The sequence below is a fragment of the Molothrus aeneus genome, chromosome 2 (assembly GCF_037042795.1).
Source record: "Molothrus aeneus isolate 106 chromosome 2, BPBGC_Maene_1.0, whole genome shotgun sequence".
In the NCBI taxonomy this organism is placed as follows: Eukaryota; Metazoa; Chordata; class Aves; order Passeriformes; family Icteridae; genus Molothrus; species Molothrus aeneus.
The window spans coordinates 84,956,901-84,984,578 of NC_089647.1; the positions used below are offsets into that span (position 1 = coordinate 84,956,901).

The 27,678-nt window shown below is 38.9% G+C and overlaps 1 protein-coding gene across 1 annotated transcript in view; it reads left to right on the forward strand.

Moving 5' to 3' along the window:
- The window catches only part of GABRB3 (gamma-aminobutyric acid type A receptor subunit beta3), a 115,637-nt gene extending 88,175 nt beyond the window's left edge, over positions 1-27,462 (forward strand). Inside the window, exons 7-9 of the mRNA XM_066545197.1 lie at positions 5,823-5,975; positions 11,710-11,954; positions 23,522-27,462. Of these exons, the coding sequence (XP_066401294.1) occupies positions 5,823-5,975; positions 11,710-11,954; positions 23,522-23,872 (749 nt within the window). The 3' untranslated portion in view covers positions 23,873-27,462. The remainder of the gene's footprint in view (positions 1-5,822; positions 5,976-11,709; positions 11,955-23,521) is intronic.
- Positions 27,463-27,678: the final 216 nt, after the last annotated feature.

A 27,678-nucleotide genomic window follows, 5' to 3' on the forward strand; every position in this document is an offset into this window, starting at 1 on the left:
AAATCTAAATCTAAAGCATGCCAGCAGCTCGGATACATAAAGTCAGCAGACACTTTTCAAGTTTCTTCTCAAGAGTTTTTTTACAGTCCTAGTAATTAGGGCCAGTTGCTACATTTTTTTGGAAAGTAAGTTAGGCATGTTTTTGGCTTTGAGGTTATTGAAGTCTCAGGGGGAGATATTAGTTCTTTGAGCGCAATATCTCAGGGAATATTTCAGAGATTCCAGTCCTAGTGTGCTTTGATTGAACAAAACTAAAAGAAGACTTCAGAGTCATGCCATAAACAGCTTTTGGATTAGTTTTTTCTCCTATCCTTCAAGAGAAACTGTGCTGTATAATCTTGTGTAACTTAGGCAAAGGGAAAAAATCTGTTCCCATAGTTACTACTGAGAAACAATGATAAGCATGGGAAAACCCCCATCAATAATGGCAGAAATCTGGGTGGAGCTGCAAGAATGCTGGAGGAACTGCATACTGTTGAAGTATACAATGGAAGCTAAAATTTATCTTGGCAAAGTAGCAAAAAAATGTGTCTGAGAAAAGTATAAAATTCAGTATGGGCAAGTTCAAAATACAGCATCTGTGCAACTAATTATTCCTATCCAAATTAAGGATAGAGAATGCCAGGTTATGCCAGGGTTCTGTGTGTAGAAATATAGGGGTTGTTGCTGATCTCAAACTGAACATGAGCCAATAAGATCTTTTTTGGGAGAAAAAGAAAAGAAACAAACAAAACCACAAATCTCATCATAAAAAGAAGTCTGATTTGCATTGATAATGCTTAAGCTTTGTATTTTTGGTGAAGGGTAGCACTCTTGAAGACACTAATGGAGCAATAGAAAAGGGTTTATGGAAAATAAGTAAGTGTGAGTGAAAATCTAGCAAATGGCATACCTGAGATTAATGGAGAAACAAGTATGGTCACGTAGTTTAAAAAAAAGAGAACACTTGATTGGGAATTGAATAAAACCTTCAGGTGTCTAGAAAGTACCTGCAAAGCCATGTAGAATAGTCTATTCCCTTTATTCATGATTTTTGAATTGCTATGAAGAAGAAATACCTGGTTTGACTATCTTTGTCACACCAGCTGAAGGCCATACAGGATACCATAAGATATTTAAATGGCACTGGATGCACATGTGTCAGTAATTGAATGAAGCCCATAGTCAAATGCTATCCAGTCAGTGCTGTCAGTGAAGCCTGAAGAGCTATTCAGCTCTTGAACACCTCTGTTTTCTCAAATGAATATTTTAAGACATATTCAGTTGCCTAAACATAACAATCTGCTGCTTCTTGAGCTGCTGTAGAAGATCCTGGTTAGCAGTTAGACTGCTGTTCTGGCATCTTACAGCTTTGTGTTTCCTGTTCACCATCTACTGCTTCAGTATTGATTGCTTAAGTAGTGTTCTGTTCTGCTCTTCTTTAGCCTATCACATCTCAAATGGCTTTAGACACCTCAGTATAGAGAGTTAAATCACACCCTTAGAATCAGCTGACTCTAAGGCTGGATCTCCATGGGTTCCACTAACAGCTCATGCTCCATGCATGGAGCAAATACCTGCATTCAAACACCTGAAATGTAGTGTTAAGTCTGTTACCTGAATCTGCCTCCTAAATGTTTGTTATCCCAAAATGCTTGGATAGTGAACAGGAATGGGGATATGTAAAACACCACCTTAAAGCTTCAAGTCACATAGCAGCCAAAGCCATATTAGCAACCTGTTGGTAAGAGGAGGATAGTCTTAAAAGATTTGAAAATTAAATATTTGCTGTATTCTGAAAGATCAGTATGTAAAGTACATTTCCAATTAGCCAAAGAACCTTCCCAGAAGAATATATTAAAAGAAAAATTTTGTAACTGACCAACTCTGTTATCTTGTTTCATACTTGGATAAAACAGCAAGAGACTAATTTAGCCTTGAAGCCAGATATTTCAGCATGCTAGCTTTTAATGAAATTGGAACAGAAACAAGTAATCTCTTTTTATCAAGTGCCCAAAACTGTGAAAAAGGAACATTTGGGGCTCAAGTATTGATTAAGTATTTATTTTCATACTTTCATTCCCAATACTGTTAGATTGAAACACTTCTGGCAAAATTCTGTTATTCCTGTAGTATTTAAATCAGCCCATATACATCAACCTGTTATATGAGAGGAAGGATAACAAGGCAAAACAAGGTTAAAAGGAAAAAAAAAAGTTTTTTATGGAAACTTAATAACTAGAATTTCCTGGCAATTAATCTCTAAATGTACTGAGCCTTAATTGACAAATCATTATGCAATCATAATCAGACAAGTAACAGGGTAATTGTTGAGCTTACCCAGAAGTCAACTTATATTAAATAAGTAATCCACAGAATGGATCTTTCTAGATAAATAAAGATCTGACTTACAGTCCTTGCTCCATAAAGGTTAGGATCCATCCTTTTCACAGAGCTTTAGCCATTCAGACAAAGAGGGGGAATTAACTACAGGAAATAAGGAGGGGTCCTTCTTTTAATAGGTTTTTTCCACAGACTCATGTGGCCTGTTTGCTGGAGGTGAGATACTGCAGCAGAGAGGGCAGAGGCTGGATGCAGGGTCAAGAGATAATTTTTGAAGACATAAAAGCAATTCAGTTGAAAGTAATATAAACTCTCACAGTCTCAGGGAGAGGTACCTAAAGGAGAACCCTGGCTATGTAGTATGATAAAAAATGAGGCTACCAATTCATGTTTCAGTTTCAACCAGACCTTAACAAAGTTTATACTCTACTATACGTGTCAACTGCAGTAAGCAGCTGTAATGGCAGCAAGACTTTTGTTTATATTGCCCAGCAGCCTCACACCATCAAAATCTACCCTGAGACTTGCAGGGTCTGGATTCATCTTGTTCTGATTTGTGGTGAATATTATTTCAGTGTCTACATTTGAACTAGGTGTCTGAGTTGGCCAGAATAGAGTCTATGCAGTTGGTGGAGTCTGGAAACAAATTCAGTATACCTACAGGAGTCCATTTTAGGAGTTGGTGGATAATTCTCTAGGTTTCATTTGCCAGATTGACTGGATGAACTGGGGCTTATGTGTAAGCACAACCAAGCTCATGTGTAAGCAGCTCAAGTGAGTTGCTTAATCAACTGCTATTTGAGAGGGCACACAGCAGCCTTCATGGCATCCACATGCTGATCAAAAAGATGTAGGGGGGTAAATCATATCCATCAGCTGCATGCTGGTGTCTGAGAGATGTCACAGGGCATCTCAAAAGGATCAGGGCACCATCAGATTAGCAAGTGAATCTTTGTTGCAGTCAACTCCAACTCTAGAGCAGGAAGACAGAAGGCACTGACAGCCCTGGCCCTAGACATGGTTCTTGGGATTCTAATTTCAGAACAAAAACCTGTTGCTTCAAGCATATTTAGGTGTCTCTGGCCTTGAGGTCAGCTCTCTGGGGAGTCCCCCTTTAAGGCCACATCTCACTAGTTTCAGTAATTACCTAGTAATTACCTAATTAGACAGAAATGGTGCTGAGGTAATGGTTCATGGTCACAGGTGAAGCATTCAAGATAAAAGTCTAAAGCTCACTCAGTTATATGGTTTCTCAGTTTGGGATTTCATTACTGAACATTAATAACATATGTGACACATTATTCCCTCCCCTGTTGATACACACCTCTTTCACCCACACCATTTTCTGTGCTTTATCAATGGTGAAGTTCTGTCTTCTTTCTCTGAATTTCCCTAGTGCATTTAGGGTTCTTGGCTCTGGAGCAAACCAAGAATTGCATTTGATTCAGTGATTCAGTTCTACTGAACTTTCTTGAATTATTCCTTCATGCTATTTAATCAAAGAATCAGTATTTCAGTTGTCACCTCTATCAATAATATTCCACAGCTATCTGGACAGGGCTTTTGAAAAGTTTTATACACATTTATAGAGAATCCCTTTGAGTGGGTAGTGCATTATATGAAATAATTTTTCTCAGCAGAGCTTTATAAAGATTTCTGTCTGATGCTCTACTCTTATTGCAGAAAGGTGATCAGGTCTACTGCATTTTTAATGTATTTCATGACAGCACAGTTTATATATTTCATTATGGTCTCCTGTTTTATTTATATAATCTGCAGACCCAAGGCCACAGAAACATTTTCATAAGAATCCAAATGAAAATGTTAAGCTTTGCAAAAAAAAAAAAAAAAAAGCAAGGCTGGTTTCAATGAGAAAACTTGTCATTTGAAATGAAACATTGTTTCTCTGAAAATGAAGATGTTAAGCAAGCTGCAGTATAGATGTTTGCTTGCTGAAAATTGTGTCGACTGCTCCAGACAGCAGGAAACCTTGGTCTAATCAGGCTGAAATACATCCTTCTGATTCCACCAATATACTTCTATTGGTGAAACTAAAAGGCATTTCAATCTGAAAAAAATGCTACTGATTGAAGCAATCACGGCAACCAGATACAAGTACCAGATATTTCTTTTCTCGGTGATAGTTGTTCTGAGATTGTTTGATACAACAGTTAAGGATATTAGCACAAGTTTGATATTACCTTGATGCTCCTGCTGCCTGGAAATGGTGCGGCATTTTTCTGTTGTATGACTCCAAGTGTAACAAACTTATCAGGAATGTGATGGAGAGAAATCTGCAGTTTTCCCTTCCTTCTTTCCCTTTCTTTCTTAGGAAATCCATTATTCATATCTATATGGGCAAATATAGTTCCTTTACCCATATGCAAACACATGAATATAATTTTAAGGGAAGTTTTTAATTTTTCATTTTTTCTCTAGATGTAATCTTACATATTTGTGCTAGAATGGGTGGGAAGTGTTCTAATATCTGGTTGGGCTCTTGGTATGTGCTAAAATTTTTTTTAGGATGTTGACTAACTAAATGTTTTAGATGAGCTGTTAGAAGTGTATCTAGGACCGGTAGTGTGAACACTGAAATCATGGAGCTAATGTGTGAATGACTACCTTTTTCTTATACAGCTGTATTTAGATTTAATCATCTTTGCAGTTGGTGAAAAAAGTCACAATTATTTTTAACAATTTGAGATTTCTAAATATATTCATCTGAATATATATATATATATACACATATATATATGTGTGTATGTGTGTCTAAAATATATTGAGTAAGATTAACACCAATTCAGTAAGATATACACCAATTTGAAATTAAGTTGGTATTGAGGTTATTAATTCTTTCCATTGTTAATTTTTTTCTGTTCGTAACTGTTCATGAACTATATAAATGCACACAAAATTCAATTTTTTTTTTGTTTGTTTGTTTAAAATATGTTTAGAAGAAAAATTTGGGCTGGCTATAACTGATGTTAGAGGATCTAGTCTGAATGCTTTTCCTTTAGCATTTAGTGAATTTAGTAAAATTCATAACAATTTATTTTTGACACCACAGGCCGCATATTTCTTATACTTCAGATGTTATTAAGAAGTTTCATCTCTTGAACAACTCCTCATTGTAAAGGAAAAAACTATGCACATTACTTATTCTCTCAATATAAATTCTATACAGAAAACTCTGTACTTGGATAACTATTTTATTTGGACACCTAAGCAATTGTTTGTAAAAACTAACTGGTGCTCACTTATCTGTTCAATAGTCTAAAGTAATTCACTCTTTTTCTTCCCAAATACAAATTACTTGGCTATCACTGTATTCACTGCAAGGTTTCTTTTAATACAGATGAATAATACAGTGAAGGTGTCATCCCTACTGTTTTGCAGATGTCATACTACCCCACAAAATGTGTAGAAACTGAAGGCAGCTATCTACAAGTGTCTTTCCTTCAGTATAAATAACACTGTTTTCCTCTCTCTTTTCTCAGGTGCCTATCCAAGACTTTCACTGAGCTTCAGGTTGAAGAGAAATATTGGCTACTTTATTCTTCAAACCTATATGCCCTCCATACTGATTACCATTTTATCATGGGTGTCATTCTGGATCAATTATGATGCATCTGCAGCAAGAGTTGCCCTTGGTATGTGCTAAAAATGAGTGGGACATTAAAATGTCAAATTTAATGTAGCCTTCAGAGGTTGTTAAAAACTACGACGTGATGTCAGTGTTTTGAAATTCCAAAATAATTTGCGTCAAAATCATGTCATCCAGCATTGCCTCAAAAGAGATGTTTCCCCCTTCATGCAAGAGTGTAGCTACCACTAAATCTCTGACACGAGCTACTCATACAGGTCCCAGACTTGTTCTCATCAAGTTAATGCTGTTGTAATTTTATCTAGGAGACCAGCTCCACAACCATACTTGAGTGTGGGCTTTAGTCCAGCTCAGTGTGGGAGGACAAATGTGGCTCCAAGCCTCCTCCTGAGGTCCTGGGAGAGGACCTCAGCTTTAAATGACACTGGCAGAAACAGTTCAGCATGCAGGGGCACATCAGCTATGGACCATGCCGTGCCACCTACCCCTCAGAGTATGTGGCATGTTAAGTGCATGTTTATGACAGCCTAAAGTGTCATTTACCTCATGACAGAAAAACATGGATTTGGCACAGGTATGTGATTCCTGCCCAAGAACTTTTCAGATCAAGGTATCCTTTAAATAAGGGAAGGTCACTAGAAAATTGTGCAGTTGACACATTGGAGGGAAGGGGTGCCATCCAGAAAAACCTTGACAAGCTTGAGAGGTAAACCTTCATGAACCCCATGAAGTTCAACCAGGCCAAGTGCAAGATCCTGCATGTGGGTCAGCCAATCCCAAGAACAAGTGCAGGCTGGGTAGAGAATGGGTTGAGAAACAGCCCTGAGGAGAAGGACTTGGGGTGTTGGTTGCCAAGGAGCTCAGCATGACCTAGTAATGAGCACTTGCAGTCCAGAAAGCCAACTGTGTCTGGGCTGCACCAAAACCAGTGCGGCCAGCAGGGTGAGGGCAGTGATTCTTCTCCTTGACCGCTGTCATGACACCCCAGCTGGAATACTGGATCTGGGTTTGGTGTCCCCAACATAAGAAGGTCGTGGACCTGTTGGAGTGAGTCTAGAGAAGGGTCATGAAGGTGATCTGAGACTGGAGCACCTCTCCTGTCAAGGCAGGCCAAGAGACTTGATATTGTTCAGCCAGAGTAATCTTACAGCACCTTCCAGTACCCAAAAGGGGCGTACAGGAAAGCTGGAAAGGGACTCCATACAAGCACATGTAGTGACAGGACAAAGAGGAATGGCTTCAAAATGAGAGAGAATAGATTTAGATTAAGAGATTCTTGATTGTAAGGATGGTGAGGCACTGGAGCAGGTTGCCCATAGGAGTTGTGGATTCCCCATCCCTTGAAGTGTTGAAGGCCAAGTTAGATGTGTCTTCAAGCAACTTGAACTGTGCATGGCAGCAAACTTAGATAGTGTTTAAGGTCCCTTCCAAGCCAAACAATTCTGTGATTCTGTCATAGTGTAGGGTTAGGATTAGGGTTAGGATATTTTCCAATTTAGTGGTCCTATTAAAACTACACTGCTGCTTCCTTTCCCTGTCTCTCTTTCCATTGCGGGTGGCTGGAGAGAATTGGAGGCACAAAAGGCAAAGATTCTAGGCTGAGGTAAGAACAATTTACTGGAAACAGCAATGAGACACAAAAAAACATACTAATAACAAAACTGTACAAAAGAGAGTGATTCCCAAGCAAAAATGCTCATTGTGCAACTTGTGACTCAATGGTGGCCACCTTTTCCCCAACCTGAAGAGAAACCTTCCTCCCAGAAAAAGAATCCCTTCCAGCAACCTGTGGCAATGATGTGAGGTGATATAGAATAACTTTTGGGTCCTAGCCACACCCCCTCCTGGCTACTGCAAAAACAAACCCTGCCCTGGCCAGAACCAGGACAGATTCTATGACAATATCTCACAGCAAATATTTCATCCTTTACAGAAGCATACTCAGGGATAGCTATACCTAAGGAAGATTAAATGCATCTATAAATCCTTACAAATACTTCTGCCTCTCATCTTGTCACAAATTCTATCTTCAACCCTGTGCTTCTCAATTGCACATACCTTGTCACTGCCCCATTACCCAAAACTTGTCACTAAATCTGTGCTATCTACCTGCTGTATTATCTTATTTTTTTAAAACAGGAGCATACTCCCTAGTTCCCTTATTTTTCTGTAATGTACCACAGCAAACTCAGACTCCAACCTGTGTCCCTGTGATTCCCCTTTTCCTTACTCCATGTCTCCCAAGGTCCCACATACGAAAGAAGGCAGGCTAGCCACCTTTGTGCAACATATTATCCAGCATCTGAATTTGGGTAGAGGGAGATACTGTAGATTAACTGCAGTTACTGTGCAGTAATTCTGCATATACTGTGGGTTAGCTGGTGCGTATGGGCATCACACAGTCTGGCATTACCACTCAGCAGCCAGGGCTTGTTTAGCAGCTTGAAGCTAAGCAGTAGCTTAATAGGAAGTGGGGCATAAAGCCCAAACACTTCTGGTGTGTTCATAAATGAGCTACTGGATAGCATAGATACACCCAAGTGGACACAACCATCACCATTAGATACATACTGGCCAGGACTGCAGAGAACAGATGGCTACACAGAAGTTACCATAGCCAGTGACATTCCATGCCCTTCCGTTACAGGTTAATGAGATTTTTTCTAGTTTAAGGAGCAAGACTGTCTCATGTGACCCATTTCTGTGTAGCACAAGTTCATCAAGTGCTGTAAAACAAATATTAGAACAAAAATCAGAGAGTACAAGGCAAGCTCAGGAGACCAGATGTTCTATTTCCAATTGGTAGAAAGTCCTTTTGAGAGGACAAAAATCCATCTAATAGTTTCTTTTCAGAAAAGAATTAGTGCCTTGGTGATTATGTCAGTGGTGTTTGTATAATAAAGTTCGGTATCATGGGTCTAATCCTATGCTCCTTTGTATACCCCCTCTTATTAGTCTTAAGCTGGTATCACAGAATCACAGAAAATGGTGAGTTGAAATGTCCCACGAGGCACCCACAGGAGTCCAACACCTGTCCCTGCATAGGACATTCTCCAAGAGTCCCACCATGGGCTCAAGAGGATTGTCCAAATGCTTCTTGAACTCTGTCAGGCTGGTGCTGTGACCACTGCCCTGGGGAGCTGTTCCAGTGCCCAGCCACCCTCTGCGTGAAGAACCTTTTTCTGATATCCAATCTAAACCTCCCCTGACACAACTTGAGGCCATTCCCTTGGGTCCTGTCACTGGTCACCACAGAGATCAGTCCCTGTCCCTCCTCTTCCCCTCATGAAGAAGCTGTAGACTGCAATGAGGTCTCCAGGCTGAACAGACTGAGTGACTTAACTTGCTCCTCATACGGCTTCCCCTCACGACCTTTCACCATCCTCATTGCCCTCCACTGGACACTTTCTAATAGTTCAATATCTTTTTTATAGTGTGGTGCCCAAAACTGCACACAATATTCAAGGTGAGGCCACCCCAGTGCAGAGGAGAGCAGGACAATGCCCTCCCTTGCCTGGCTGGCCATGTTGTGTCTGATGCTCCCCAGGACCCGCTTGGCCCTCCTGGCTGTCAAGGCACTTCTGACTCATGTTCAAGCTGCCATCCACCAGGACCCCCAGCACTTTCTGCAGCACTGCTCTCCAGCCTTTTGTTCCCCAGTCTGTCTGTACATTGAGGTTTGCCCCATCCCAGGTGCAGAATCTGGCATTTCCTCTCATTGAAATTCCACGTGATTGGTGATTGCCTGCCCAGTCCTCTAATTTGTCAAGGTCTCTCTGCAGGGCCTTCCTGCCTCCAGGGGAGACAACAGCTGCTCCCTGTTATGTAGTGTCTGTGAACTTACATGGCATCCTAATGTGAAGTGGTAAAAAAGCTTAAAGGCAATATAGCACCTTTGGTCCTATATGATTGGCTCTGAAAAGCTCAGTACAAAGAAGGTATACTTGATTTCCTAAGTATTTGTTCAAGGAAGCATTCCCTGTGCAATTCTTGGGACACAAACTTTTACTCAACCCCTACAAGAAGCTGGTATTCTTTGCAAGAGCCTGATTCTATTCATTCACTTCCATGTTTTGCCCCTGTGCCTGATCCCTTGCTGCACTGAACCAAATAGTTGCCTCCAGAGTGAAGCCAAGGTTCAGAGCAAAGGCCAGCTCATTCATTCAGAGACTATGTGCTATGGACAATGCAGACAGATAGTGATAGTGATACAGGGCTGATCTCAAGAGAAATAGTCAAACCTATCAATTCTGCTCTCAACTTTCTGCTAGTTACCCCTAGGGGTTCCTAAATTCAGTGCTTTGAGTGAGGAGAAGAATAATGTCTGGAGTCCTCCCTTGTGGGAAGGACTATAATCACAAGATTATCTTATTTTTTTTTTGTTTTAGGGGAGTGTCAGCTTCTTTTCCTCCAGCTGTGCTTTAAAATAAATTATTGAGCTTCAGAAGGACATTTGGCCACAGGATTTCCAGATCTCCCAGGGAATGTATTTCCCTTTGGTTAGTGATAGCTACCTTTCTATTCAGTGTGCTTAATCTTCCAGATCACCAGACATCTGGCATCAATGCACACTTGCTTCACAGTTTAGAGGAAAAACACTGAAAACTGCATGACACTAACCCACTAAATATCCAAAATATCTGTTACACAATCTCATAGGGTATTACTACAGTTCTCTGGAGTGGCACTGCTTACACTGATGGCTTGGTTTTGAGTTATGTTGTCTTTATTTCTGTCTCTTCAGGTAAAAGAAGCTGTGCTTTATTATATGGCAGCAATTTTATTTTGTCCTTTATTTTTGTTCTGCCTGTATTTTAGTGACTACATGTAAACTGATGGTATAATTATGGAATCAAAGAAAATAGTAATGGAGGAGAACTAATAGAATGACTTGCCTTGAAATGAGACTTATTCCACAAATCAGTGTTTTCAGCAACCTGTGATTTGCAATTCCCATAGAATTTCCAGTGGAGAAACAGATCCTGCAGTTTATTGTGAATTCAGGCAGACTGACAATAAATTTACTTTTCTTTCCAGATTTTCATAACAGTGCTCTGTTATATATTTTCAGGTGCTATGTCCATCCTCAGATAAATACCTTGACATAAGGTTGATATAGGTATTTTGTAGATATTAGTGTCCACTTTGTTGCTATAAAAATACTGTTCTCCCTCCTTCTTCCTTCCAAAAATTCACATACCTGTCTATCTCTCATTGCTCACCTCATTTGTTTCTATGTAACTAGCCTACTGCTGCAAATTAGTCATCTCAAATTCCACTTATAGATTGTCCTTTCCTGAAATAGGTATCTAATCTAGATGGGATGAACAGCTCTAGAAAGGTACCTGTCTCTCCCCATCTGCCACAGGGGGACCCTACAGGACTGACATCAACAAACTGCCTGACTCTTAGAAAATTAAAACTGTGGGAGAAGTCTTTCACCATCTGTGTGAACACTGTTCTTGTTGCACATCAGCTTGGTCTCCATGGAAGAGATTTTCAATGGAGCTACACTTGGCTTCCATGAAGCTACATTAACTCATGGCAGTGGCGCCAGATCCCCTTGTTAGCTGCTCCCCCACTCATAGGAAGGAAATAATTGTAACAAAATAATAATGTATCAAGTTTTAATTTTGCTCTTTTTTTGCAGTGATGTCACCTGCAAGATATCTTTTACAAATTTTTTAGCTTCTTCCCACTCACAAGGCATGTTTGCCAAGAAGGAAAATAAAACTGAAGGCTTGGAGTTGTAAGATATGTGATCTTTTTTCTTTGTATAGGAATTACGACTGTGCTGACTATGACAACAATCAACACTCACCTGAGAGAGACTTTGCCTAAAATTCCGTATGTTAAAGCCATTGACATGTATCTCATGGGCTGCTTTGTGTTTGTCTTCTTGGCCTTACTTGAATACGCCTTTGTCAACTACATTTTCTTTGGAAAAGGCCCTCAAAGGCAGAAGAAACTTGCAGAAAAAACAACAAAGGCAAACAACGATCGCTCAAGGTTTGAAGGCAGTCGGGTAAGTTTCTTGAATTTATATATATTCTATTTTTACATTGCAAAGACTATCAGTATGAAAGAATCATACATACAATCCATCTTTTTGTGGACAAACTTGACCATTTACATTTTCAGGAGCTGACATAGAAGACTATATGTAAGCATACAGATGTGGAAGGGAGTATGATCTGTATGACAAGTAAGTGTAAGAAGAAGACAGTGGGAGGGAAGCTAGCTTGAAAATAAAGGCTCAGATCTACAAAGACATTTATTTGTCTAAATCAAATATAATCTAACTGTGATTTTAAGTACATATGTACATTTCCTGTGTAATATAATCCAGGATCTGAGCACACCTTTCCTCACTTCACTTAGAGGAGATGCATTTACCATGGGAGAGAACAGATAAAGAAGGATTAGTTCTGCCATGCTAATTAACTGGCCAGCATAGTTCAATGCTGTGTGTGGCATTGTCATCTGCTGCTGTTAAAAACCAGCAGGAAAGTGTAAGTCCTAGAGAAACTTTCAGATTGATTTTTGAACATGGTATTGGCAAGGTCTATGCTGATTATCCTTCAGCCTATTTCCTTGCCTGGAGCATTACTTTATCCAGTGAATACCTCATTTTTTAATCTTTCGGAGAAAAATTCAAGGTATTCAGCAGTATCTGACATTAACAAGCCATGTCAGTTTGAATAGAACAAATAGAACATCTTTCTTTTTTTTTTAACTAAAATGTTCCCAATGAGGCTTTTTCATTCAGTTCTATTGAGTAAACTGGGTTTTTTTTTCTATAAGCTATAAATTAGAAGAATTCACAGCGACAAAACTACTACCTGTTTATCAAAACCAGTATCATAAAAGTAATTTCAGGCTATATTTGTTTATCCTAATGATTTTATCTGCTATAGTAAATGTAATGCAGAGCTACACCTAATTATCAGCACTCCTATATGTGAAACAATTCTGAAGCAGTAAACATATTTTTTTCCACTGTATTATGAAACCAGATTCTCATCACAGTTGGCAGCTCTACTTAGAACTAAGATATCAGGACAAAGAAATTCCCTTTACTGGAAAAATAAATAGTCCTAATAATAAAAAAATACAGATGGGGAAATAAAAGAGTATCTGAATTGAAGGCCATGGAGAAGATTTTAACTGCAAGCAGGTAATGCAGATGTATGCACTAAGGTTTAATTCTCCTGCTGGAAACCATCTGGTGTATCTCATCCATTTAAATGATTTACATAATTCAGTACAAGACTTATAATGGGTCCAATACTACCCCAAGCCTGACAGTTCTTCTATCTCGAGATCAGTTTATCTAAATTTTCAAAATATTCATAAGTACCTTAACTAATGAAAATGTGTATTGTTATACCCAGTTCATGCCATTTTTAATATCCTGAATCTGCTCATACAATATAGCAATCTTTTTTTTTCCCTGGCTTTTGACTTACAACCTTTCCTTTTGTTTCTGAAGCATCCCAAGCAAATATAAAGAATTGTTCTGCTTTTTCTGCTGGTTTAATATCAACCGTGCATGAATGAAAAATTTATTCACAGCAAGGGTTGTCAAACATTGGAACAGGCTGCCCAGGGAAGTGGTTGAATCACTATCCCTGGAGATATTTAAAAGATGTTCAGATGTGGCACTTGGAGACATGGTTGTGGCGCGGTGGGGGTTGGTCTCTTCTCCCACGTAGCAAGTGACAGAATGAGAGGAAGTGGCCTCAAGTTGCATTAGGGGAGGATTAGATTCTATGTTAGGAAACATTTATTCACAGAAGAGAAAGTCAGGCACTGGAATCACCATCACTGGAAGAGTTCAAAATTCATGTGGATGTGGCATGTGGGGACAAGCTTCATTGGTGAACATGGTTCTGGGTTAACAGATGAACTCAGTGACCTTAGGGGACTTCTTAGCCTAAGAGATTCTATGATTCTGTCAAATAAGGATAAAAATTCAGCATACCAGAGTTTAAAGAAGAGTGTGTTACTTTGTCCCTTGGAGTCCCAGGTGTGAAAGGGAACTCTGCATGCATTGTAGAATCATATATACTCATATTTACTGTATTTGATGTTCAAATAACACAGGTTAAATAATATGGTATGATCCCTTTCTGTGTAGAAAACATTTTGTCTCCAGGCCTCAGCTGGGGAATTCAGCAGAGCTCTGTTTCAGTTTCTGGATTCAGTGCCTTCAGAAAAGCAGTGCCAGCATGCAATTGAAACACAGAAACATTAGGTAGAGCTAATCAGAAATCTTCCTTTGAAAAAAAACATGGATAGAAGATTCATTGGATGTACGATGTCAAATTTCTCATTTGAGAAACACTGGCAAATGTGAAGCATAGGAAACTGATCAGAACAGGCAAGAGATCCCATGGATTTCAAGATGTGCATCTCAGGGAAAATACATCTAACAGATCTACTTTGGACAAGGTTTTCCATGGCTTTGAGATACCACAGCCTTGAAGCAGGAAAATGTCTTATCTTCTGAATCATGTCCACCATTTACCATGCTATACAGATATCCATGGATGCAGCAGGACTGGAGTCATGCAAGAGTTCTTAGCATACTGTCTATGGAAGACAGTACCTGAAAGCTCTGCAACCTTGGTTCTGACCACTTCAGGGATAGTAAAGAGTGATTAACTTCCAGTCTCTCCTTTGGTGGCTGTTGAGCTTCTTGCTTTAGAATTGGGACTCCGGTGCTGGATGTTCTGGGACAGGCTCACACAGTGTAGCCCAATACTGCACAGTAAGGGAGGCTCAGAGACACACAGGAAGACTACTTTGTGCAAGTTCAATGACATTATTGGTTTTGTGGTTTTGCTGAGGCTTCAGTCTTCCATGAAGTGTAATTCCATTCAGAAAGAGAAGGTTTCTAATTCTGGAAAATTTTTCCAATCTCATGTGTTTTGGGGCTGAGCGACATTTTTAAAGAAAGGGAGAATGCCAAAAGCAGGCATCCCACTTTGCACTTATCACCACTGTTTCATGACTGTCAAATGTAAGCTGTGCTGGAAAGGAGATTGAAAAATGTTCAAATATAAAACTGGAAGAAGGCATTATTATTAGTTTATTTCTGACTACTATTTTGGGTTGCTCTGTTGCTGTTTTGTTTTAGTAATTGAATTTGCTTGTTTATGAACCATGTGCATGAACTCCCTGCCACTGATTAAGAATACTAGCTGAGGGCACTAGGAAAACAAAACAAAACAAATCAAAAAACCAAACTGAGCCAAATAAAAAAATAAACATTATTCAGTTTATTGTCCACATCAGATGCTCTAACTTGTGGGTGTAGTGACTTAGTGCTTAGTGGTGTATCAGGTCCAGCCACAGTCAGGAGGAGCTGGTGGTGTGGTGGAAATCCCTTGTGTTGGGAGGCAGCACTAGCAGAGAAGGGGCAGCTCAACACATTGCCTGGTGCTCAGGTCCTGAGTTCAAGCTTTTCTTTTATGGTTCCCAAGACTGGAAGTGCTGCTGAGACAGTGTCTTTCAGGCAAAGGGAACAAGAGAAGGCAGTGAGAAAATTGCATGTTATTTCCACCCAGAAGTGTATTAGCCCATGAAAACCAGCATGATACTACTATTGTAGTCTATTTTTTACACATCAGAGAACTGAAATCTGGAGTGCAAGCTAGCAGGCTTGGTTAAAAACACTCCTCTTATAGTAGCAAAAGGGCTTTTCTTGCTTTTCCTATTGGACTGTAGAGCAACGGAGGTTTTTATTAAAAAAAAATGTTCTAGACAACAAAATGCACAGATGTGAGTATGTTGGTGTTGTATTTGATAACTGCTTTGCAAAGCAGTAACTTCATGCTCAGTAAGTCTTCTTCATAATGAAAGCATTTGCATTGTCAGAGGTTATGGGTTTGAAAAGCCAAAATTGGCACAACCACCCCCATTTTGGTGCTGCTGCTCTGGCTTTGCCCCTCCAGTGCCAGGCCTTTGGGTACTTCTCTCTGAGTTATTCCTGATATGCTACCACTCAGGCTTGCTGTGTTGAGGAGGGCTCCACCAGCTGCTGCTGCTGAGCTGTCTCTTGGCTTCAGTGCTCCCATTATGGCTTGCTGTCCAGCTCTGTCCATGTGTTGAATCCAGTGAGCCAAATAGCTCCAGGTGTAAGGGAAAGAAGAGCTCTTGCAGCATGGAATCGGCACAGCCAGTGTCCTCAGGTTGCAGAGGTGACAAAGAAAAGCAGTGGGGAGAGAAAAACTCTGCTCTCTATTTTCCTGTGCAGCACTGCTGAAGGTGGCATTATGGCTGAAGCACGTCTGACTAAATTGAATCTCTGGAAAAGGTTTCAGCAGATTCAGAGCTGGTGATGAGATGAAACCTGAGTGATCCTTTCTGAGTGACTCATCTGTGGATCAGCAGCTGACTACAGAGGAAATTTCACACTTAGCTGTCTCTTCTTTTGACTGCTTTTGCATCACATTTTATTTCAGATAATGCACTGTAAATAGTATTCCTCACTGAATTGTTCCAGCCTATAGCAGTACACCATAGTTACTGAGACAAACACAGGATGCTGGGGTTTTTTTTGTGTGTTTAACCAATTTTCATACACATACTCATTTGGGATTGAAAACTCTCTTTTGAAATCCTTGATGTTCTGCTTCATAGATGAAGGCAAGATCTAGGATCAAGCAAGAAATTAATTTTTATTTTTCATCAAATATTTTTTCTGACATGGTATTGATGCTTGAACTAAAGTCCTCTGATTGTAGAAAAACTGTCAGAAAAGAATAGGAAAATGTTTCCTTTGAAAATTGATTGCCATTGTTACAAATCAATTCCATTTATCCTGTTTGTGTTGGCAGATTGAGGCTTCATTTTTATCTCTCAAAGCTTTGCTACATAAGTTGTTAATTTTAAATAGGGCTCAGATAAAGCCTAATTTATGATTAAATCAGCGTGAGAGAGCTTTAAGGAAATCTTGTTGTCACTTTTGGTTCACTCTTGTGGTGGAGGCTACTTGTATAATCAGATGGTGAGCATGTGTTTTGGGCATTGCTCTGGACCTTCTGAGCTTGTGTGATATGTGTTAAAGTCCCCTGCTGAACACATTGCTTTTTGGTTCAAACTGTGGCAATTTATGTTTTCAGTTTGGTGGGACCAAAAGTTCAGCCCCGGAGTGTCAATCAGGAGGGTAATTACCACACAAGCTCATTCAAGCTTCAAACCCTCAATGGCTGTCAGACATGTGGGAAGAGCTTCCTCTGACAAGAATAATGCAATAACCCTTTATAAAAAGGCCCTTCTCATCAGGCAGTGTCTACATATATTTTTAGCTCTGGAGATTCCTGGCTCCAACCCCCGCTGTTGGCCAAGGCAGCTGCTTCCCACCAGGCATTGCTGAGAATAGAGGCTCAGGCCACTTACATCTACTTAGCAGTTTTGTTAATTGTAGCAGCCCTTCTCATAAGTGGGGTTTTATTGTGAAGATTAATATCTTGACTTCTGTGGAAGTATTATCACTCAGTTTAAATTGGAAAGTACGAGAATAGCAAAACTGGCAGTATTCTCCTGTGTATCTTCATCTTTCCTGGATACTTTTTTCAGTGCTTTCTTTAACAGTGGGAGATTTTTATATCACCACTGTGATGAGTAGGTACCAAATTTTGAAATATATCTGTCAAGGGTGATAAGCACAGTTCTTGTGGGAAGAACACTCATCCTGTAGCTCATGGTGGGGACATTCACTGTGCACTGAGACTCATACATGTACAAGTTTTATTTTACAACCATTTTGCACGAGTATGCGTTGTGCAAATCCTGAGATGGTAAGAAGGATAGAAGGATGTGCATAGGACATCTTAGAGGCTGTAATAATTCAGACAATGTGAAATACAGGGCAAAGGAGGACTATGCATTTGTTTCATTTTCTTCCTCCATTGAAATATATCAAGGCTAATTGTAAAACTTCATTATTACTTGACAGACAGTGAAAATAATATGGAAGTTCCTAATTAGTTTGCTTCTTCATGCTTTCCCTGTTTTTCAAGGTCTTTCCATCTTCCCAGTTCTGCTGGTTATCCTGGGTTCATCTACTAAGCTAATATAACATAATTACCTCTTCCATTTTTTGATGCTTATTAATTAATATAAACATATTTAAATGGCAGTGAGAGAAGTATCAATTTTTAGACTCAGGGAGAACACTCAACACTATAGTTTTTGTTTTGCCAGCAGTTTAAAATTTTTAAATATCCAAGGCATAATGTGGTCGATGTATTTAGCTTTAAGCACAGATAAAACTTTAAGCTTGATTGCATGTTTTTCTACATTTTGGAAAGCCATTTATGCATAAGTAAAGAAGGTGAAAAGGCAGACACTGATCTCTGTGGTGACCAGTGACAGGACTCAAAGGAACAGCCTGAAGTTGTGTCAGAGCAGGTTCAGGTTGGATATTAGAAAAAGGTTCTTCTTCCAGAGGGTGTTTGGGCACTGGAACAGCTCTACAGGGCAGTGGTCACAGCACCAAGCCTGACAGAGTTCAAGGAATGTTTGGTCAATCAACTCTCAGGCACATGGTGTGACTGTTGGGGATGGTTCTTTGCAGGGTCAGGAGTCAGACCAGATGATCCTTGTGGGTCTCTTCCAACTCAGAATATTCTGTGATTCTGTATGTACTTAAATACTAATTTTGATGTAAAATAATGCAAGACTAACTACAGAGACAGAGCTTTTCATTATGTTATTTAAACCCCCTATTTGCATTTATATTGCTTCACATGATGGGAAGTGTTTACATGGTATTTGAAAATTTGGGATTGATGAACAAGTAAACATACCTATGGGGTTTGAACAAAATGCTTCCTATTTTTGAGCAAAATGCTTCCTCTGAAAGACTTACGAGGAAAAAGAGATTTCATTGTAACATACTCTTTAAAATTTATGGAATATTAAACAGAAAACTAAATGAATTTGAAACAATTCAGACTCTACCTAAAAATAAATCAAGGCTTATGGTAGTTTTCTGGCCCTAGTAAAGTGCTTTCAAACTGGCTTTAAAGTTGATATTTTTAAAAAATATTGGAGAAAGGTATTTAATAGCAGCTATTATATTTTGTTTTTAAACTAGAATAGCTAACATCTAAATGAGCCTGGATGCTAGGCAGAATTAAGAAGTAGATTTAGGACTTCCCAGATATAACAGGGCACTGGAGTTTTGGACCTGGAACATATAATCCAAGTTGAGCCCACTGGTGACATGGTGTTACTCCAAGAGCAAGGAGTAGGTTCTTTGTGAACATTGTCTTAATTCTCCTCCTTCTGGCTTCAGTTAGGTGAGTCACAGTCATTTTTGGGTAATGACATTAGGCTGCTGGAGTATTTGAACTTTTCACTTGTACTGTAATATGCATAGTTCAGAAATGGTAAACCTTCAAGGGTGAATCTGCTTCTCAAAATGCACTTATGTGAGATTCAGTCACTTCACCCTGGTGCAGGAGATGTAGTTACTCAGAGGTGGGAGGGATGGAGTTTGATAAAAATTTATTCTGAAATAAGAGCATATTGGTTTTGCATATTTGTACCCATGCTGATTCAGCAGAGAATTAATTAATGATTTGGTACTCAGCTGTTTTCATCTGTTTTGATGAAATTACTGGGAAATACTCCAAGGAAACAACCAACCCTTGCTTGTGTTGGGGAGGTGATGTGAGAATCAAACATGGAGACCATAGTGGAGAAGCAGGAAGGAATGGCTTCAGTGGAGCCAAAGTGGGAGAAAGAAGGCTGCAGATAGAATGGAAGCACAGGGCTGGCAGAGAAGTGATGAAAGGGAAATACTTTGGTCAAAGAAGGATGGTAAAAATTGAGGGGAAATTGGCCAAATCCACAGTGTTCTCTCTGATTTATAGCAGCATTTGAGAGTAAAGCCTGACATTAGCATTTTGGGGAGAATTTCCAGTGCACAGAGTGACATTTTTGAGCAAGGTATTGTATTCTAAGGCTCATACAGAGTAAAACTAAATTTTATCAAAGACATTAGCCTTGTTTGTCATTCATTGCCGTAACTGCCTGTAATCCAGTGAGCTACTTTTCTTAATCTATACCTGGGGTAACATTTTCCCTGGAGCCACTGAGCAACACTCGTGTTCACTCATGAAGGATTTTGCCTTCCCTGTATATTCAGGCAAGCATGAGGCAACTTGCACAGGTTACCCTGCCATTATTGGTTAGCTTCTTTATTTGTTGAGAGAGCTTGTGTACCTTTGTCAAAGTAATTTAAATCATTGCTTAAATGATTCCAAAGTCATGCTTATGTGCAAATACTTTCTAACATACTGCATGCATTAAGTATTCATACTTTAGGACATCACCTTAAGATTGTCACAAAGTATTAGCTCTAATGTTGTCAACAGCTTAGGTGGTTTATTCAAAACCTCTGAAGGAATCAATTTGAGAGAATAAATCTCAAGCGTATCTGTGGACCAGAGGCTGATTTAACTTCTGCAGACCCCTTCTTCTCTCCATCTGCTCCTTCCTCTTATTTGACATGCAAGCCTGTTACTCCATTAGCAAAGAGATGAATTTCTAAAGTATGTTTCCAAATTTGTTTCATTTGACATTTTGAGAAAAATGTATACTATTATGCAGCTTCATAGGACATACTGGTATCTTTAGAAAAAGAATTTACACAAAAGTTGCAACTTTCTTGACCACCTTTCTGGTTTGATGCAGATGCATCTAGATGCAGTGACAAACAGTGAAAAGTTGCCACATCAAAGGCAGGAGCCACGTTAAGGTGGCGTGTGAAGTTGGCAGATAAGGTGAAGAAGGCTGTGGAAGAAAGTGAAGAAGGTGCATTCAGGCTTCTCCTGATCAAGGGATTAATTTTATTCCTATTATTTCCTTTTAGGAATAAAATTAATTCCTTGATCGGGAGAAGCCTGAATGCATAGGTGTACCCTCCATAATACAGGCTTTCAACTGACAGTTCAGACCAGTCAAGGTTCAGTGTAGAAGGACAAAGTACCCAGGATGGGCTGATGTCTGTGTCTATGTAGGTGGCAGACAGAATCAGGAGAGATCAGGAAGTCCTGAGGGAAAGAGGAGTTGACGTTTGTGTTGGTAGAAGGAAAAGGAATAGAGATCTGCAAGGGCTCTAGGGGTGAAGCCCACCAAAATGGTCTCTGCTATGACATTTTTATAAGCTGAAGGATGTTTCTCAAAGCCTGGGAGGAGATGGGAAAGATGACATTTGATGCCATGGGGGTCCGGATTAGAGATTTAGTTTTAAGCTTCACAAGGAAAAAACAGGTTGTTGTGATATCTTACACATTGCACAAAAAATATCCTAATCATAATTTGTATTCTTAGTGGAAAAAAAAAAGCAACAGAAGAAACTGAAATCAGTTTTTTCAGAGACCACCATAAGTAGTGATGATATCCATGACTGTATTTTACACTTATGTTTATTCTCTGGTTACAGACACTGCTCAACAGCATGAACTCCTTTCTACAAACCTTGAGATCTTACTTTTGTACCCAAAGGGTTTCTGCAATGGAGAAAATAAATTCTTCTTAATCACCACTGAGGCTTCTCCATGCCATTATTTTTGTTCATGTTGTTTATTTTTATTTATAGGCACTAATCAGCATAATGTGCCATTGCCTACAGCAGCAGGATTTGTTAGATACCTTAAATTTTTTTTTCCTACTTGCCTGTATATCATTTGTAACATTTTACATTCTTTTTTATCATTTGCAAGCACCTTGGCTAAGCATTACTGATGTACTATCATAATTGTCTTCCCTGAGAAGAGATAAGCTGAAGCATCAATAATTGATGAAAGAAATATCAATTTCACAAAATTTCAATAAGAATGAAAAAAGTTAAAAGCAGATGGACAGACACATAGCTGCGCACACTTTTAATCCATCACACAGCTTGCAAAGGACGTGGTATGAGATGACTGTGCAAACTTCAGAAGGCTGTGACAATAGCCTGTTTTTACAATCACTTTTAAACTGATGCTTCTAGAATGAAATGTTCAACTGCTACACATTTCAAACAGCTAGATCATGTGGCAGGTTAGAAAAATGTATTAATTGTGCGATGAATTATGGATGAATAAATTGCATATGTAAAACTGGAAATTATCCTGTATTCCATGATTCACTATCTATTTCTGACATGGAGAAATAAATTCTCTTGAACAGTCACACGTGTGTTAACTGTCTGAAAATACCCAGCACATGGCATTTTTTTTTACCTACAGCCATCATTTTCCTTGCCCAAAACTGGTAGAAAATATGGAGCTGATCCCTGCATTACCTGTATTGACTGCTCATCCTTCAGCCTGTAGGGCCTGGGGCATGGGGGTTGTGCTGCCCCACCAATGAAACTATCAAATACTGATTAAGACACCATTCCTTGGAACTTCTCCTCAGTGCCACTCATGGAAACTCTTAAGGTTTCTGGACTGCTGGAGCCATACACAACTCTGTGCTGCTCCTCTTTTGCCACTCAGGAGACTGGAGAATCTGGCTCAGATTTTAAGAGGCTAAATGATCAGCACCTTTCCTTTATTACTCAAAATGGCATCACACTGCTCTGTACTTGGAAATTTATATGGGGTTATTTTGATTTTTGTGTGGAGCTCTCTGTGATATGCCTGACCAGGGACCTGTTTTTTTGTCTATCAGGCTGATGCCTAGTCCTTGACTGGGTATGGGTTACTGCTAACACAAACATTGACCTTGCTGTAGTTGTAGTTGCTATTAAATTAAGCAAAGTATTATAAATACTAAACCAAGATATCTACATAGAAATCGCTGTCAAGTTTCTCTCACCAAGACTTTGACTTTGTTAACATGATAAATATTCTTTGTGCTAAACACTGGTCACTGCCTCTGGAATAGGGTGGTGAAAGGGAAGAGTCCCTCCTATTTCCTCAATTCATTCACTTTTTTAATATGCCTTAAGTTCATTGTTTTTTAAGATCAATCACGCAGGCAGAAAATCCCTGCAGTTAAAAACTGCCATGATTGGAAAACTCTGCAAATGACTTTGGAAGGAAAACTTCAGGAGATAAGTTGTAAATAAGCTTCGTGATTGTAAAATACAGAGTTCAGCACATCAGAACTGTTCTTGTGATTTTAGCAAACTTCACAGGCACTTTTTAAAATCTTATTTTAGATCACAGTTAGGAAAAAAAAATCTAGCCAGTTTAATTTAATTTCCTACTGTAGCAGAGAGAGGATCCATCCCTTATTCTCTCACTCTATTGCCAGCAATGCAGAGGTTTCACTGAACTGCACCATCCTTTAAAATGTAACTGGTTCAGAGGGAGAAGAAAACGGTGGAGTTTGCCAAGTATGGTTTTGTACTGGATGTTTGGTAGTATGATGATAACCCTGTTTGTAAAAGTATTCAAGTACTTGCCTAATTTTAGGCAGCTGAATAGTGCCATTTCTTTTTTAAGATTATCACATGCTTAAAAATAATTACATTATTTTTCTAGATATGTATGGGTTTGGATATTTACATACACCCACATTCTGCTCATCGATGTCAAGTCTTTTGAAAGACTTTATGTTTCTATTTTTTCCCCCTAGGTGGACACCCATGGAAACATTCTGCTAACATCGCTTGAAATTCACAACGAGGTGGCAAGCAACGAGGTCACCACCAGTGTTACAGAAGCCCGAAATTCAACCATATCCTTTGACAACTCAGGAATCCAGTACAGAAAACAAAGCTCACATCGCGAAAGCTTTGGAAGGCGTCCATCAGAAAGAACAGGCTCCCATAGCAAGAGGGGCCATTTACGAAGAAGGTCTTCGCAACTGAAAATAAAAATCCCCGATCTAACAGATGTGAATGCCATCGACAGATGGTCAAGAATGGTGTTTCCATTCACATTTTCTCTTTTCAATTTAATTTACTGGCTATACTATGTTAACTGAGTGACTTAGTTTTTTTAAAGGACTTCAACTATAACAAGTGAAGTACTACTTGCCTGCAGAGTTTATATATATATTTATATATATATTTATATATAAAAAAAATATATATATGAACTTTTACTATGTAGACCATACTCATGTATGTGTGAATACATGTAGCAAAGAACTGTGTGTACTTTAAAGCACATACTGCAAAGCAAAAATATATGTATGCACACACACATGAACACATTCATTCTGAGGTTATGGACACTTTAACATAGAATGCACTTCACAGGAACTTTTTAAATTGAAAGGCAGGTGTCATCAAAGAAGCAAGCCTTGAGAAAGTAAGTGTTGTAAATTATCACTACAAAACTTCGATTGTCATAGAAATTTTTGAACAGCTGTAATCATGTATAAAGTCAGTGTTTAGTAACATCCTTTGTAAATGCTGCCATACACACGAATCATAAAGCAGTAAAGTTACACTGGTAAGTTTAAAGTAAGTATTTATATTGCAGATCCATCAACTACCATTTCATCAATTTTATTTTTCTTTGATAAAATTTTTTGGGTTTATATATGTCATATTTTCCCAGTCCAGGATGGACATAGTTTTTAATGATCTCTTGCTTTCTCTTCTGCAGTAAGTGAGCTGATCATGGGAGTGTTGTAGGTCTTTGGAGACATATACAAGTTTATAATATTTCAAACAAACATTTTAAGTGTCCATCAACAGTGACATGAATCTTTTGTAAGTACTGTAAATGTACAGCACATTTTCCTTCCCTTGGACTGATTCCAGCTGCCATGTCATTTTGAAAAAGAACAGCACATTTCTAGTATAATTTAGCTGAGAATTCAACTACTGTCAATGTGCTCTACATCTGCTGTAGATTTAAAGATTGTTATTCCAGTGAAAGCATAGAAGATGTCTCAGGTTATTTGTTACTTCAACATGAAATCACCTAGCTGTAGCCTTTTTTAAACATGCATTCATATTATTTAACATTCTTATAACATTGTATGTTAATGTAAAATATATTTGCATAATATGCATATAAGTATATTTTCTCAATATTTTTCTTTCCTGTGCTTGCTATCGTGACCGCATGTTGTCATATTTTTGTTTCTGTGATGTTATAACTTTTTATTCTCTAGAGTTGAGCAAATAGAGCACTTCTGATACTTTGATTCAGTAATGGAGCATTTTCATATTTTATTAATATACTGAAAGTATACGCCTACACTTACTAAGGTAGTGTGCTGCCATCACAGATCACAAGAGTATGTTTTGTTTCAGCATTAACTGTGTTCTAACATACCCTTCATGCAAATGTGACCATTTTAGTTTTGATCCCAGTTTGTTCCCTCACTGGGATTCCAACTTTTTTCAGTCTAGTAAATTGTAGTCATCGAGGTATGCCAATTTCAGATCTGTAAACCTAATTTGTTATTTAGCAGAACTAAATCTTTCTAAAGAAAAGAAGATATATTTTTTGTAAACAGTGTTTCTATCATGTACATTCTCAAATAACAACAAATACAGTAGCTTAAATAGATCTAAAAAAAATAGAATTCAGGCTTAGCCCTGACAGTTCTCTGCATGCTAAATTCCTGTGGATATCAATGGGATTTTTTGACAGAGAGCTTTGAATGCTAGCTGGAGAGTTCTATGGGCAAAAATAAGTGTGGATATGCATCTAGAAAAACCACCAAATATGAATGGAAGTGAAAAGGCCGCCCTGGCTCAGTAACAACCGCCCCCTGTTCTCGCTAGGACTTGATTTACCTGTGAGTAGAGCAGCGATACACGGCCCATTACTGTTCTCACCCCCCTATTTGCAGCTGAACTGCGAAACTGCTCTGGACCAAAATTTCACCGTAGATGAGCCTGGTGTGCAAAGATGTTTCAGTTCCATCCCCAAGGCTGCTCCCTGAGCATGGGTGGGCTGGCACGGTTGCCTTGCGGTGTCGCTGCAGTGCGATCCCCAGCCGGGAGCGTTCACCGGAGCCCCGGCTGCTGCCGTGGGCAGGATCCGCGCCGCAGTCCCGCTGCAGCCTTGGCAAGGGTGCAAAGTGGCTGAAGCTGCAGTTTTTAAGCACTGTGTCTGCAGACAACTACACATCATGAAGAGCCTCAAAGGAACCCGTATAGCTGGAGCAGAAAAACTTGGTGTTTAAAAGCTCCTCAGTATTAAGTCCCATTGGTAAAGCGCAACGTATTGTGAGCTCTCTAATATCTCTCCAGACTGTGAAGGGATTATAGAGCACATTGTCACCTTTATAATCAAAGTGACTAACAATTAGCACCCTCCCAAAATACATATTAGATAGAATTGTTGAAAATCTCTTCTAAGTTTTTATCTTAATAGCAAAATATATTTAAATAAAACTATCTGATTTTAATAAAAATCATAAATGGTAGGCTTTGCTTTAGAAAAATTTCCCTACTGAAATTATCCCCAAGCAAGTCTTCCTGTAAGTGCCCTAAAAGAACTACCCTAAGAAGTCGGATTTGAGAATGGTCCTCCCCTCATGATTTAACCACAGCACTCCCTTTTGTTCAAGCCCCACCTCCTAGGAATCACATGGCCAGGCAGAAACCTTCAATAAGTGACTTTTTAGTTGTGATAGAAATGTGTATTCCAAATCCCACTGAAATCAATTCTTCAGTGGCTTCAACCAGAATTTCCAAGCAGGCAGAAAATTTCTCTCTGTACAGAGCAAAGAGGCAGTGTGGATTTTTCAGGGCCCTGCATGTGCAAGAGGCTGAGTCTCTGAAGACTCTCCCCCTCTCTTACCCTTTGCACTACTGGAGGGCAGCACGTTACTGCAGCCCCCTTCAGGGAAGTGTGCTCCCCATCTTGCCTGTCCTTGCAAAAAGTAGGCAGTTGCACATTTCAGCTTTTTCAAAAGATTTCACATTCATTGGTTTAGTCACAAACAGCTTTAACCTTGAACAGATCCAAGTCTTGGTTTGACTTGAAAAAAGCCAGGAAAACTCGCTTAAGGTTAGTACTTCATCATCTTACACACACATTTTTTGTGCCTTTTTTGCCAATTCTGTTCCTACAGTCCCAGCACGACTTCTTACACACAAAAACACACACGTACAACCATGTGTTAAGAGCAGTGTTTGCCTTGACCTCCCATTTTCTGGCTCTTGACCCTGTGCACTAGCTGCAGTATATTATTTTAACCATAGATTGCTTTAAGACTAAAAACAGCAATTTCAATTAAATCACACCAGAGTATTGTATTTCATAGCTAATTAACTCCTTTGTAACTCAACACTACTATAAATAACATTTACACATAATTTGTTTGTAAAAGGCATTTAAAAAAAGGAAAACTGGAACTATCTTCTGTTATAGCCCAAAGGGTCAATAAACAGTAGAAATATTGTGGTGGTTTAACTCCAAGTTGATTTCATCCCATTGTAAAGATAAACTAAAACCCAGTTCTTTTTGCTTAAGGCACAGCTATGTATTTTTGGTATTCTTCTGCAGTGAAAAAAAAAGAATAGTAAAATGGAATGATGAAGAGATGCTTTATGAAAATATTGATGAATGAATATTAATTTATTAAAAAGGATTTAAAAATTATTTGATTGGGTTTTTTTTATTTTCTGGGAATGGAGGGAGTGTGATGACTGTTTAGCCAAATTTAATCTTAAATAGCATGTAATGGTTAGTCTTACACATTTTATAGAAGAAGACCAAATATGGAAGCATTTTCTAAACAACACACAAATAGAAGATGAGACTCTGGAGCATTGAACGATATTTCCTATTGCTTTATATAGTAGATAAAGGAAGAAG